This window comes from Equus asinus, chromosome 7 (genome assembly GCF_041296235.1).
Source record: "Equus asinus isolate D_3611 breed Donkey chromosome 7, EquAss-T2T_v2, whole genome shotgun sequence".
In the NCBI taxonomy this organism is placed as follows: domain Eukaryota; kingdom Metazoa; phylum Chordata; class Mammalia; order Perissodactyla; family Equidae; genus Equus; species Equus asinus.
Window position 1 is genome coordinate 32471564 of NC_091796.1, and position 13120 is coordinate 32484683.

Below are 13120 nucleotides of genomic sequence, written 5' to 3' on the forward strand. Positions count from 1 at the left end.
CCCATCTGGAGTGGCCTGCCTTGTTCTTCAGTCTCTCTTTGCCCTCCACATATGGGGGCCAGTTTGTGAACCAACACCCCTTTCCTGCTTTATTTTTCTCCATAGCGTAGAACACTATATCTAGCATGCCATATATTTTACTTATTTATTTTGTTTACTTTCTCCTCCAACAGGAAGGTAAGATCCAAAAGGGCAGGAATTTTTATATTCACTGTTGTATGTCCAGAATCTAGAAAACAGTTTGTCACACAGTAGGCATGCAATACATTTTTAAAGAACAAATAAATGAGTAACGTCACCTAAAGAATCACAAAATGAAAAGCAACTATTTAATATGCAAAATGAAAGCTAATTTAATTTTTAAAAAATTTCGATGAAAAACATTTTTATTAGAACTCAAATATCTCAACTCAGAGATCTCTTCTAACAGAATTTCTCCTAAACTAGAGGTTGATGTGAGAAAGAAGATAGCAACAATAGCATCATTTGTTTTAACCATTTGACACATAACTCACTGGTGACCTTGCCATCTGTCTAACACTATGCACTTACCAATGTCTCTCCCAACTTCCTTATGAGAGATGGAAAAGTGCAACACAGGATTTTAAATTATTAGCAGTAGCCATTTCATTATTACTAGTAGTAACAAAATAATAACAGAAGAGACCCATCTTGGCATTTCTCCTTGGTGCTGGGGCTTGTTTCTAGTAAATCTGTGTAAATAAAATTGTCTTTTACCATATCATAAAAAATTGTCTAAAAAGATTTTTAGCCAATTTTGAGACTGTATTTGGGATTGTCTGACTTAAAATATAGGCTCTGCAGCAAAAATAAAATTTATTTTGGTGGGGCTCTAAGTGATGTTTCAATAGGCAGTCATCCTCCAGAATAGCTAAAAACTGAGGTGTAGCCAGAAGCTTATATGTGTGGTGAACAGACGAGCATGTCACACAAACAGAAATTGTGCTCTAAATATATACCCTACTGACCCCATGGGTGAGTGGCTAAGTTTGCACACTCCATTTTGGCAGCCCAGGGTTTTGCTGGTTTGGATCCTGGGCATGGACCCAGCACTACTCATCAAGCCATGCTGAAGCCACATCCCACATAGCAGAACTAGAAGGACCTACAACTAGAATGTACAAGTGTGTACTGGGGGACTTTGGGGAGAAGGAGAAGGGGGAAAAAAATACATATATATGCCCCAAACTGACCATCACAGGAACCCACACTCCCTCGGCTGGTGGGCATTTGGGATCTCACCTTCTCACACAGGCGCCTCTGGGGAGAGAGGCTCCAGGAGGAACAGCAGTAGGGATTTAGTTATTTAACCATAGTTTGTGATTCTTCTCAACAACAAAGAAAACACCAACTCAATAAAAGTGTGTTTCTCTTCATCCTGTTTTCTCCTCCCTAACCTTGTGAACATCATTCCTGCACATATCTTTAGACCTGATCCCCTGCCTTTGGACTCCTGACTATTTTTCACCATCTCTGCTCTCCACTTTCCTCTCATAAGTTTGCAGAGCAACAGTCTGATGAATGGGTTGTGTTGTTTTACAAAGGTCACTAAGAAAGATCTGCCTATGACGGGTAAGGGGAAGATATCAAGTGAATCCTTCATATCATTTCAGCTATTAATCAGGAAAAAGGACATGAAGAACGGATAGGTACCCATCTGAGGCCTGTGAGTAGAGGCCTCACTGTTGAGAGAAAGGTCAGTGTACCAGCCATGAGAACAGATACAAAGCCAGTGCTGTTCCTAAACTAGTTCTGCAACCTCGGACAAGTCACTCTGGACCCTCAATTTGTCAGAAGAATTCTAGTCCAAATGATCGCTAGAGGTCCTTTCCATGTCAAATAGATTATATTCTAGGATGCTAAGATTCTAAAATAAGAGTCACAATAAAGCATCATAGATAAAAATATGGACCCAGAATGCCTGGGTACAATTCCCAAACCCAACACTTAGTAGCTGAGGACACTGGACAAATTCCTTAACCTCTCTACCCCTGCTCTTCCTTACAATTGGGATAATAACAGTACCTAACTTATAGGGTGTTGTGAGGGCTAAATCACTATATGTAAACTCATAAAATAGGATCTCATACATAATAAGTACTTTTAAGTGTTCCTATTACTATAGTTACATGATAAGAATTTCATAAAATATATCAGCCCAAAGAGACAGTACCAAAACTCAGTATCTTATGACACTGAGGCATTATGAGTCATAAACAGAAAGCAAGGCCCAGAAGTTTACCTTTTTCTTACGATTTCCGCTTTCCCGCTGTACTGCCTTCATTAGATGCACCAGCCGATCTACAAACGTCTGCTGGGCAGCCAGCAAAGAACGCATAACTCTGACAGACTTATCACCCTGAAGGGATTCAAAGGAACGGGAGATGAGTTCTATGTAGCATAATGATCAGGGTTTCTTCAATAGCATGTGTGATCTTTACTTATTCTCTAATAGCTGCAAACCTCAATATAAAGTGAAATTGAAAAAGATTAATTATCTTGATTTAGAGATAATGAGAAACCTATCTTAGTTAAACCCCACCAACTCTTCCACAGCTGAAAATTATCTGAGCCTTCAGCGAATACTACAGTCTATTAAAAGTAGCACTTCTTTTCACATACAACCATGTAACAAGATAGAATTCACTCATCCAAAATGCATTCACTCACTGATTTAGTTACTATCTGGAAGCCGATGATGTCTTCATAAATGTGCTGGGCATATGGCAGAAACAATATTATCTTCAAGAAACTAAAAATCTACTAAAAAAAAGGAAACTACTCAAATAGCAACATAATACATGCTTGCTTAGTAAAATATAAGTCATAAAAACTAAATGCCTCTTATAAAGTCTTATGAAGCGATTCCCTGTTCATAAAACACTGGAAAATACATCTTATCATTTAATCTTCCCAATTATGCAAAGGGCAGCTGGGCAAATATTATCATGCTCATTTCGAAGATGAGGAAATTTAAGCTCAGAGAAACTGAAATTTCTTCACAGGATGGCAAAGGCTGTCAGTGATAGACCTGAGATGAGACCAGAGGACCAACTGCTTATTTGCCAACTGGTTTGATGTAGAGAAGCTCTGAACTCTGTGAACTAAGTTTAGTCTCAAAGAGTTCAGTACGATGTGATTTAAATTTTTAAGAACATGGAATAGGAAATAGATAAAAGATGCTATGAAGTAAAACACTTCTTTAGCAAATCACAAATTAACGTTGTGAGTTTTCTTTTCATTGCCCGTGCGCCCTCTGCTGGCTGAACTGCGACACTGCTTTAAGAATCACAAGAATACCTGGGGAGAAATGGCTTTACAAATCTCTAGAAACTGTTTAAGAAGCAAAAAATATAAGTTACATAGGAAGTATCTGCAATATGACCATTATCCAGAATATTACCATTGCCAGATTTCTGGAAATGTACCTAGTCTTGATAAGAAAAACAGAAAACAGAGAGTGAAATGAAAAAGGAAAGCTTTGGGTATTTTTGTTGCATGTATAGGTTTATTTCATTAAATCAGGGGTCAACAAACTTTCTGTAAAGGGCCCACAATAAGTACTTTAGGCCTTGTTGGCCATAAAGTTTCCATTCCAACTATTCAACTCCTATTACAAACTCATAAAATATGGATCTCATACATAATAAGTACTTTTACAATACTGTGTATAAGTGCCTATTACAGGGCAAAAAAGGCCATAAACAATATAAAAACAAATGAGGATGAATATGTTTCAATAAAATTTTACTTATGAAAACTGAAATTTGAATTTCACATATCACAAAATATTATTCTTCTTTTGATTTTTTTCAACCATTTAAAAATAGAAAAACCATTCTTAGCTCACAGACATACCAAAACAGGCGACAGACCAGATTTGGCCCAGCCACTGTGCTTGCTAACCCCACTACCAGTTACCTTCAGCAATGCTTGGCTGAATCGTCTCATTACATTCAAGTACATCTCATGGGTCTTTGGATCTCTCTGCTGAGTATCCTGATCTTCACATTCCACTATCACATACCTAAAATATATGTTAAGTCATGTGAATTGAAATAAAATTCAGATTCATTTTGTAAATGTACTCTTCCATTAAAGCAGATTAATTCACATTTGCGAAAATAACTGGGATTAACGAAACACATTTTATCATCACTCTTTTAAAGTGGAAAATTAAGGAACAACATATACAACCATCTATGAAAGGTAAATTGATAATAGTAATGCCTTAATTTGTACAAGATCCTAGATTTTCTAAAAATTGTCACATCAAAACAAGCATTTTCTCCTAATACTTTACAAGGTACACTGAGCATTAACATCTTCAGAAATCATCTATACTCATGTCCCTACTAAGTAACTCAAGAACAAGAATATTTTCATAATCTATGTAATATAATACTTTTGATATTACATAAGGATTTTCCATTCTGTAAACTACTCTGAAGCTACTTCTCTTATTAACATACTTCTGAACAAGGAATAAAATTTTTAATTGATTTTTCCTTTCCCATCCAATTTCCCCATTTCTTAAATATCCACATATAATCTTCAATTTTTCTACCATAAAATTGTGGTTTTAGGGAGTTAAAGAAAGTTAAATATTTTCTTAAACCTAAACCACTTACACAATTACAAAATTATAAACAATGATCTAGATTAGATCTTAAAGATCATCTAACCCAGTGTCTCTAACTGTTCTGATGGGAACAAGCCACAGAAAAGAACAAATTTTATATCACAACTTGGTACACATAACCACATGTACATATAAATGCTTAAAACTGAAAAAAAAGTTTCAGATAGCAATACTCAATGAACAATATGTTTATATTTGCTATTCTGTTCTATTTCATTACTGTTTAAATAAGAAATACTAGATTGTGAACTGTTAAATTGATTTCAATGGATCATGATGTGTAGTTTAAAAAACACAGATCTACACCAATCTGCTTGTTTTATCAAAAGCAAAACTTAGAGAGATCGTGTCTTGCCCATGGTGGCACAATTAGTTGACAGTAGAGCTGAGATCAGAACCCAGGATTTTGGCCTCCTAGGCCAGAATTCTTTCTGTTCTACTAAGCTTCCTCTCACTGTCTTATCTTTAAAAACTACATGAAACTTCAACCTCCTTAACTCATAATGTTCCACAAATCTCAAGTCACAGCACTTGTTATTTGCCTTTACGCTATTTCTGAGAAAGAGTATATTCAGCCATCAAGAAGGTAAACTCCGTGAGAGCAGAGAGCTTCCCTGTCTTGTTCACACTATACCCTCAGCACTTACATGCCTAGCTCGTAATACTCAATGTATTACTGTTGAATGAATGACTCCAATCTCCTGAATTTAATGACTACTCAATGTTGATAATTCTCAAATATGAACGTACTTCCCTTTTTTCACACTTAAGGTCTAATTTTGCATTTCCTTATGTGGCCTGCTTTCACACTTATCCACCCTAATTTTCAAGCACCAGACCCCCCTTTCAAGATACTGTTTGTCATTTTGTCATTTTTAACTGACCATGTGTAAAACTGAACATACGAAATGACTTATTTTTCTATCTCCATTGAAAGTACTATCGATATTCCAGGTATTTGGGCTGGAAATTCTCAAGTAGCAGGGTTCACAAACTCAAGTATTCTCAAAAGTCAGGTAGGAAACATCAATGTTAGAATCACTTGACTACAAGAAAAAAGAGCTGAGGCTGTAGCCAAACCAGAGAACACAAGGCCTACCTAAAACTGTCATTGGCCCTTTGTGTTTAATTTGTAGTCCCTGCATTTAGAGTCAAATTCAGCTCACACTCCCTCCCTCAAACACCTGTACTCAATTAGTCCCCACAGCCTGTTGACTTTTTCCTGAAAAATGCATCTTATGATGGTTCTGCACTACTAGCCAGCTCTATCTGGAATCAACCAGCAGACACCTCTTACCTGGCTTTCCAACTATTAAAAAAGAAACTCCTTATTGCTCAATGCAATCATCCTGAATTTTTCTTCTTTAAACTACTGTCATTGTCTCCCATCTATATTAACAAAAACATCAGTGGTTCCCTCTTTTCTACTATTTTAAAACACTTTCTACGGCCCCAACTTCTGGTTCAAACATCCACTAACCCTAATTTATGCATTCAAACTCCAGTCAGGTCACCCCCCAAAGCAACCCTCACATGCACCCATTTTGCTTTTGCTCATGTTGCAGTTGCCACCCAGAAACATGTTCCCATCGCCATCTTTCCATATTCCAATCAGCCTTCAAGTACACATGACATACCATCTCTTCCAGGAAGTCTTCACAGACCCTAACAATTTCTTCCTTCTTTGACTTTCTAGAACAGGCATGGCCTCTCACACAACTTGTGCTGATAATGTTATCTTGCTTGTCACTGTTTCACATGTTAAACTCCTAGCTCCCGACATAGGTTATAAAGAAACTGATGCCAGATGCCATATCTCAAAAATTTTCAGTAGCCCCTGACACACCCAATATAGTCTTATACACAGAAATATTTTAAAGGTTGATAAAAGTAAGAGCTCTCCTCTCCTGACTTCCCAGTGCAACGCTTTGCCATAATAATAACAGGTGTTCTAGAAGTTCCCAGAGTTGAATAAGCTAGAATTTTCTGTAAAGTGGTATGAGGAACTGAACCATGACACTATATCGACCATATCATGTTCACAAGAAGAGTTCTAAACTAAAAATTCACGAAGGTATTCTTGAATCTTGAATCAAGAAAGCTTTCTAGAGCCATCGGACACATATGACTATTTAAAATTAAATTAATTAAAATTAAATTAAAAAATTCAGTTTCTCAGTCACACTACCCACATTTCAAGCACTCAGTAGCCATATGTGCAGCATTGTAGATTATTTCCATCATTGCAGAAAGTTTCATTGAATAGCTCTGTTCTAGATGAATAAGCTAAGAAGAGTTACAATAAACTCATATTTCCTATTCATGGCATTCCAGGATATTTGGTCATTTCAGGACACCACCTAAGAATGTCAGACAGACAGTGATTCTAAACTAGAAAACCGGCAATACAGTCCTATTCAAATCTAATCCATATCCTTCTAACCTTTAAAGTCCTTGACAGTCTCCATCACTTTAGTATATCCATTGTCTTTTCCCTGTGTTTACAGAGCAAACTCATTTCCAAATGAGCAATACAGAACACAGATAACCACAATATATAGGCTCCATTGCTATCTTCAGGTCTCCTTGACCAAGTGAACACAATGGCCCAGTTATTGCCTGTGATTGAGGGTATATGTTGATGCTCATGATAAAGGTCAAGTATCAAACACCTCTCAAAATCACTCAAGCCAAAGTTCTGCTGCAAAGAGAAAGTCCATCTAAAACAAAGATGACAGCATCATCTTCAACGTGAAGAACAAATTAGATCAAGACTAGAAGACCTAGGTTTGAATCACTTCTGAATTCTCTGTTCACAGCAATAAGCTAGGTTATACACAGCACTCTAAGGTACTCCCTTGAAACTTGCCATCTTCAAGTAGAAATGCAGACAAAACTGTCCAGGCACCTATTGTAAGATGACGTCAGTGGGCTACCTGCTTCCTGGCCATTTCATTTTGTGGGTAAATAACCTTTATTACCTTGAAAGGTCTTAAAAGTTATAGAAAAACATGTCAAAGCATCCAAAGTTTACTTTCAATTTCAACATACTGGAATAGCTATAAAAATAAAAAACTGGAACGATTTATAGATCCTGATGCCAAACACTTTACAGATTGAGACTATAACTCCCCTCTGAGGCTTAAAAGGTTGACACTATTCATTTTAAAAGGATTGTCTGCACAACTATAGGCCCCTAAGGATTCAGCTATAGCAGGAATCCCGTTTAAATTACTGGAAAGGGAACAAATGAAAAAGGAAAATCAAAATCTTCAAAAGGAAACAGCACAATTAAAATTTATATTGTAATACATTTGTTATAAAAGAGTAAGCTTAACAGTGAAATGCATTTAAATTGTTACACTTGATTAATATTTTTATACTATTCTGTGCATGTTCAAAGGAAGAGAATGATCATTTTAAACCAACTATTTGAAATTATTACCCATATTTTCATCCTACAATCACAAAAGCAGTGTGTACCAAAGTCAGAAGTCCACATCAATAGCTTTTTGCCCCAGGAGTATTTCTGAATATGTAATATGTAGACTGTAAATATAGGAAAAACACTTACTCCTTAGAGAATGAAAAGACATAGTACAAGCTACTGCTTCAATGAATCACAGAAATAGTGGAAAAACACAAATCAAATCTAAATTTGATGGAATGCTTATAAGACTGGGAGCTGGGGGTGCACTTCGTTTCTTATCTACGGAGAAAACAAAGTGCTCTTTCTGAACAAAAACTATTGCCTTGTGGGAAACTGCTCATCTAACAGTTCATCTACTGTTTGGCTGCTTTCAGAATGGTTTAAAAACTCTTCCTCCTTGAAATAGGAGATCAAAGATTCTATCATAACTAATTTCAGATTTTACAATGAAATCTGGTATGGTCAAAAAAATACATAATTTTAAAATACCACATAATCAGTATATTGCACACACAGCTCTTATAATACTGACTACTCTAGACTACAAATTGTCAGCCAGAAAACTTTTCATGAATATTCCAATGAAATAAAAATACCTATAAAGGAATTCTTAGTAAATGATTTAAAAATGTGTAAAATCTTAATTTTAAAATACCTAAGAAGCTTATAAGTACTTACTTAAAAACTCAGTAACATGCTCCATACATTTTTTTCATTTCCTTTTAAATATTTACCTAGATTTTCATCAAGAAATATTTTTCCCTAACACCAGTCAATAGACATGCACTTAAGAATTCATATTGGAATATGTAGAACATTAGGAAGCAAGAGGTTTCATTAAAAGGCAATAGCCATTTGGCAATATGAGAAGTTCCAAGTAAACTTTTGAAAGCAAAAATGGTGATTAACAACTACCCAAAAAATTTTGTGGGTATATTTTCAAGGACACACTGAAATTTAATGTGAGGGAAATGTAGTTTTATGAGTATTATATTAAACTGCTAAAGTAAAAGTAAGGAACTATTTCTCTTTCCACTACTAAGGGCAACAGAAAAAACAAATCACAGGTTTCAAAGAGAAGAAAAAGCAACATTTAGTTAAGACTGTTGATAGCAGTTTTCCTTAGAGAACGATAAAGACTAAAACTAAACAATTATTTACTATGTAAGTAATGAACACCCGTGTTTGTTAAAAGTTCCTCCGAGTTCGTTACCTATTTCTGGGCTACAGGGGCAGTGTCCAGAATAATGCAGTGTTTGGAGAGCGGGAGAATGAAGGTAAGGCTTGATCTGACCTGCAGCACAGTTTCTCTAAACTCAGTCTGAACAAGATAATATTTTGTTTAATTTCTTCATGGAAAGCAAAATGCCTCATTATTCTTCAAAAATACTGAACTTTCAGAATGGACATCTATTAATTTGTACTGTTTAAGTAAACACAGTAAATTGAGTAAGACCAGAGATCATTTCCAGAGTTGAAAAATATCAAGTATATCAAGAAGTTTAAAGTGTTCTCTCAAACCAAATGTACAGAAGACTTCCAGGAGGGCTGACCCCGCTGGCTCTGTCCTTTGTCTGCTCTGTAAACTGGTTAAGGCTCTCTTGTCTAGTGTTTAATCCTATTGCTTTCTTTTACTGAACCAAAATATTTCTCATTATGGCTTAAGCTACTCATCCATTATGCTTTAGAATTCTGTGACAGATAAAGGGAGCCATGCTTCATATTAACTGCATCTCAGGAAGTCAGCCTCTCTGTGCTTTAGTTTATCTCTTTCCTGCAACTCACTCAGGAAATCTGTTCTCATGTAAAATAGAGATACTTATACTTGCCCTGTTTAAGGGACAAATGAGATAAGGTCCCGGGAAGTCCTCTGTAAATAGCAAAGTGCTAGATAAATGATCTAATCTTAGTTCTGCTTCTACCTGGTCAGTTACATCATGCCTCTACCTTAGTTTCCTCATCTATGAGATAAGTAACTTCAAATTCCAACTTTCTATTTTTACATGATTCAAATGTTTTGGTAAATACTGTGAAAATACACATTCTTAAAGGACTGTGACTGTATCATATTTACACTACTTAATAGGGTGAAAGCAAACAGATATCAAACTGAAAAAACCCATGACCTTACCCCGTTTTATCTTAGATCCTGGAAGTTATTGACAGAGAAACACTGGTGCAAACAAGCATTGCCATGAGAACAGTTGTAAAGGGATACAGCTGGATATAAACACTGCACTGAGGCTTTTGATGATTGATCATACCTTATTTTAAACTGCCTTCGTGTTTACATATGGGAAAAAAATAGTCCTAAAGAGTGACAAGAAAATAAACAAGAAAATTATTTCACATACCAGTATAAATAATTAGCCAGTGTTGAGTTTTTGCAGGCTCTTGATATCAAGAAGGTACAGAGATCTTGCTGAAAGAATTAAAAGACATGTATATATATTATATTACCATCTGCTATTAACAAGGAGGAAATAAGAGAATCTACATTTGCCTATCAGTTTGCATCTATGTATCTTATGTCACAGATCAGATTTTCACGCATCCATCTATCCCTCCCATCTCACTATCCAATATTCATTCTAAACCAGGCAACATATGAGAGGCTAAGGACACCATGGTTCCCAGATTTTCTTGTCCTACTGTAAGCTTAACATTTAGTGGAGGAGAAAGACATTAAAGAAACAGTCATAGGGGCCGGCCCAGTGACGTAGTGGTTAAGTTCACATGCTCTGCTGGCGTGGCCCAGGGTTCCTGGGTTTGGATCCCAGGTGCAGACCTATGTGCTGCTCATCAAGCCATGTTGTGGCAGCATCCCACAAACAAAATAGAGGAATGCTGGCATAGATGTTAGCTCAGGGCCAGTCTTCCTTACCAAAAAAAAAAGAAACAATAATAGAAATAATTTAGGTTGGGAAGTCAGACAAGGCAGCAATGAGGACATGAAATTTAGGCAAGACCAAAATGACAGTAGGTATAAAGGCCCTGAACTTGACTGTTGAAGCAATTTTAAAAAGGCTCAATGTAGCTAAAATATAATGGACACTAAAGTAAGGGAGGCTGAACAGGTAGGCAAAGATCAAATTGTGCAAGACCTTTAAGGTCACACTATTGAGTACAGATTTTATTTTCAAAGCAACAGATATTCAACCAAAGATCTTAAGCAGGAGAGTGAGATGATCTGATTTATATTGTATGAAAATGGCTCTCGTTGCTCTGAAAAGTACTGACCTGAGATCAGTTAAGATGCTATTATAGTAGTCTAGAAGAGCGAACAGTGAGAGTAGAGATGGAGAGAAGTAGACAGATTCTAAAACTACTTTGGAAGTATTAATAGGACTTGCTGGTGAAGAGGAAGTAGGAAGGAAAAAAAAATTGACAGTAACTCCAAAATTTATGAATTTAACAAATGGGTTGATTTGTTACATTACAGATGGAACTTCCAAGTGAGGGACAGGCTAGTGTGGGGAGAGTTGTATTCTGAAATATTAAGTTTGAAATGCCTGTCAGATATACAATGGAGATTAAGTACGTATTTGGATATATGAATCTAAAACTCAGATGAGAGAAATGTGCTAGAAATATAAATTTGAGTTTATCGGTACAGCCTGGGGCAAGAGTATAAATTGAGAACAGAAGAGGACCCTGAGGAACATTAAGATGTCAAGCAGCAGAGAAAGTGCTGACAAAGGAAACTGAGAAGGAACAGCCAGAGAGGAGAAGAGAAAACAAAGGAGGTACAGGATCATCTAAAACACAAGAGTTAGTTTTCCAAGAAGGGAGTCATTTACTTTGCTGAGAGGAACTGAAACGTATGTGCAACCACACATTAAAGTCATTTACTTCTTTAGCAAAGTATGTTTTAATATAATGATGGGAAGCAAAGTCAGGATGACGTGGATTAAAGACTGGAAAGAAAAGAAAGAGGGGTCAGTATGTGCAAACAACTCCTTTGAGAAGCTTGATCACGAAGGGAAATAAGAAAATAAGGCGCTGTTTCAAGGGACGTGGTATTAAGGGCGAGTTTTTGTTTCGTCTTCTCTTTTTCATTTCTGAATTTTTAAGATGTGAGATACTAACACCCACTTGAATATTTCTATCAGGAAAAGAAGAGAGCATATCTTTGAAGGGAGTTATATTTCTTCTGTGTAAGACAACAGAAAGACAGGATGGGAAGGCATTCACGTCTGTAAACCAGGTGATGGGAAATTGAGGCCATTCTTACCTAGCAGCTTCTACATGTTTCCATTAAGAATGAGGCAGATCTGTCATTTGGAGGTTGGAAGGCAAGGCATGAAGAACAGAGAAGAAAAGTTATGGAAGAGACACTGCAGAGCGGGGAGGACAATCCACTTAGTGCCCAGCTCATGTCTGTGATCATGAATTTATAGTGATACCAACATACTAGGCCATGCGCTTTTCTTTAGTAATATTCAGGCATAGAGAAATTAGGTAATTAATTAGGCTTATCAAGGGGTGAGATTTTGCTGGAGGAACTGAAAGTACTATTAAAAGAATGATTAAAATGATGAGCCATGGGATAAAAGCTATATTCAGAGGAAACCAAATATTGAAGGGGGCTGATGAACACAGAAAAGGGTAAAGATCAATGGATTCGAAATTTCAATGCAACAGGAGCATTTAAGAAAGTAAGCTAGAGTAATACAAGACTGTTATCACATAGCAGATACATCAGTGCTTTCAGAGGTAGCAGGAATCTTATCTGCAATTCTAGAGTAAAATCTTAGCACCACATTTTAAATGTAAAACATTTAAAAACCCAATAAGGAAACTCGTCAATCAGAAAGCCATAACACAATGCTGAATCCATGAGTTTAACAGGTAGAATCTAGGCCTAAAGTTTATCTGACTATATAAGAAGGACAGTATACTTTTACATAATGATGTATATATTTAAACAGAAAATGCATGTGTCTCATTTAGACACTATGCTTTTCTCATTAAAAAATTATTTACAGGGGCAGGCCCCGTGGCCGAGCGGTTAAGTTCCCGGGCTC

At 36.3% G+C, this 13120-nt stretch overlaps 1 protein-coding gene across 6 annotated transcripts in view; it reads right to left on the bottom strand.

Annotated features, from left to right (window-relative positions):
- PIK3C3 (phosphatidylinositol 3-kinase catalytic subunit type 3) overlaps nt 1-13120 on the bottom strand; it is a 157756-nt gene that overhangs the window by 55876 nt on the left and 88760 nt on the right. For all 6 annotated transcript variants that reach the window (XM_014850180.3, XM_044774652.2, XM_070513135.1 and 3 more), the window contains 3 exons: nt 10448-10515; nt 3943-4048; nt 2264-2380 (listed from right to left, as the gene is read on the bottom strand). In XM_014850180.3, coding sequence (XP_014705666.2) covers nt 2264-2380; nt 3943-4048; nt 10448-10515 — 291 coding nt within the window. The remainder of the gene's footprint in view (nt 1-2263; nt 2381-3942; nt 4049-10447; nt 10516-13120) is intronic.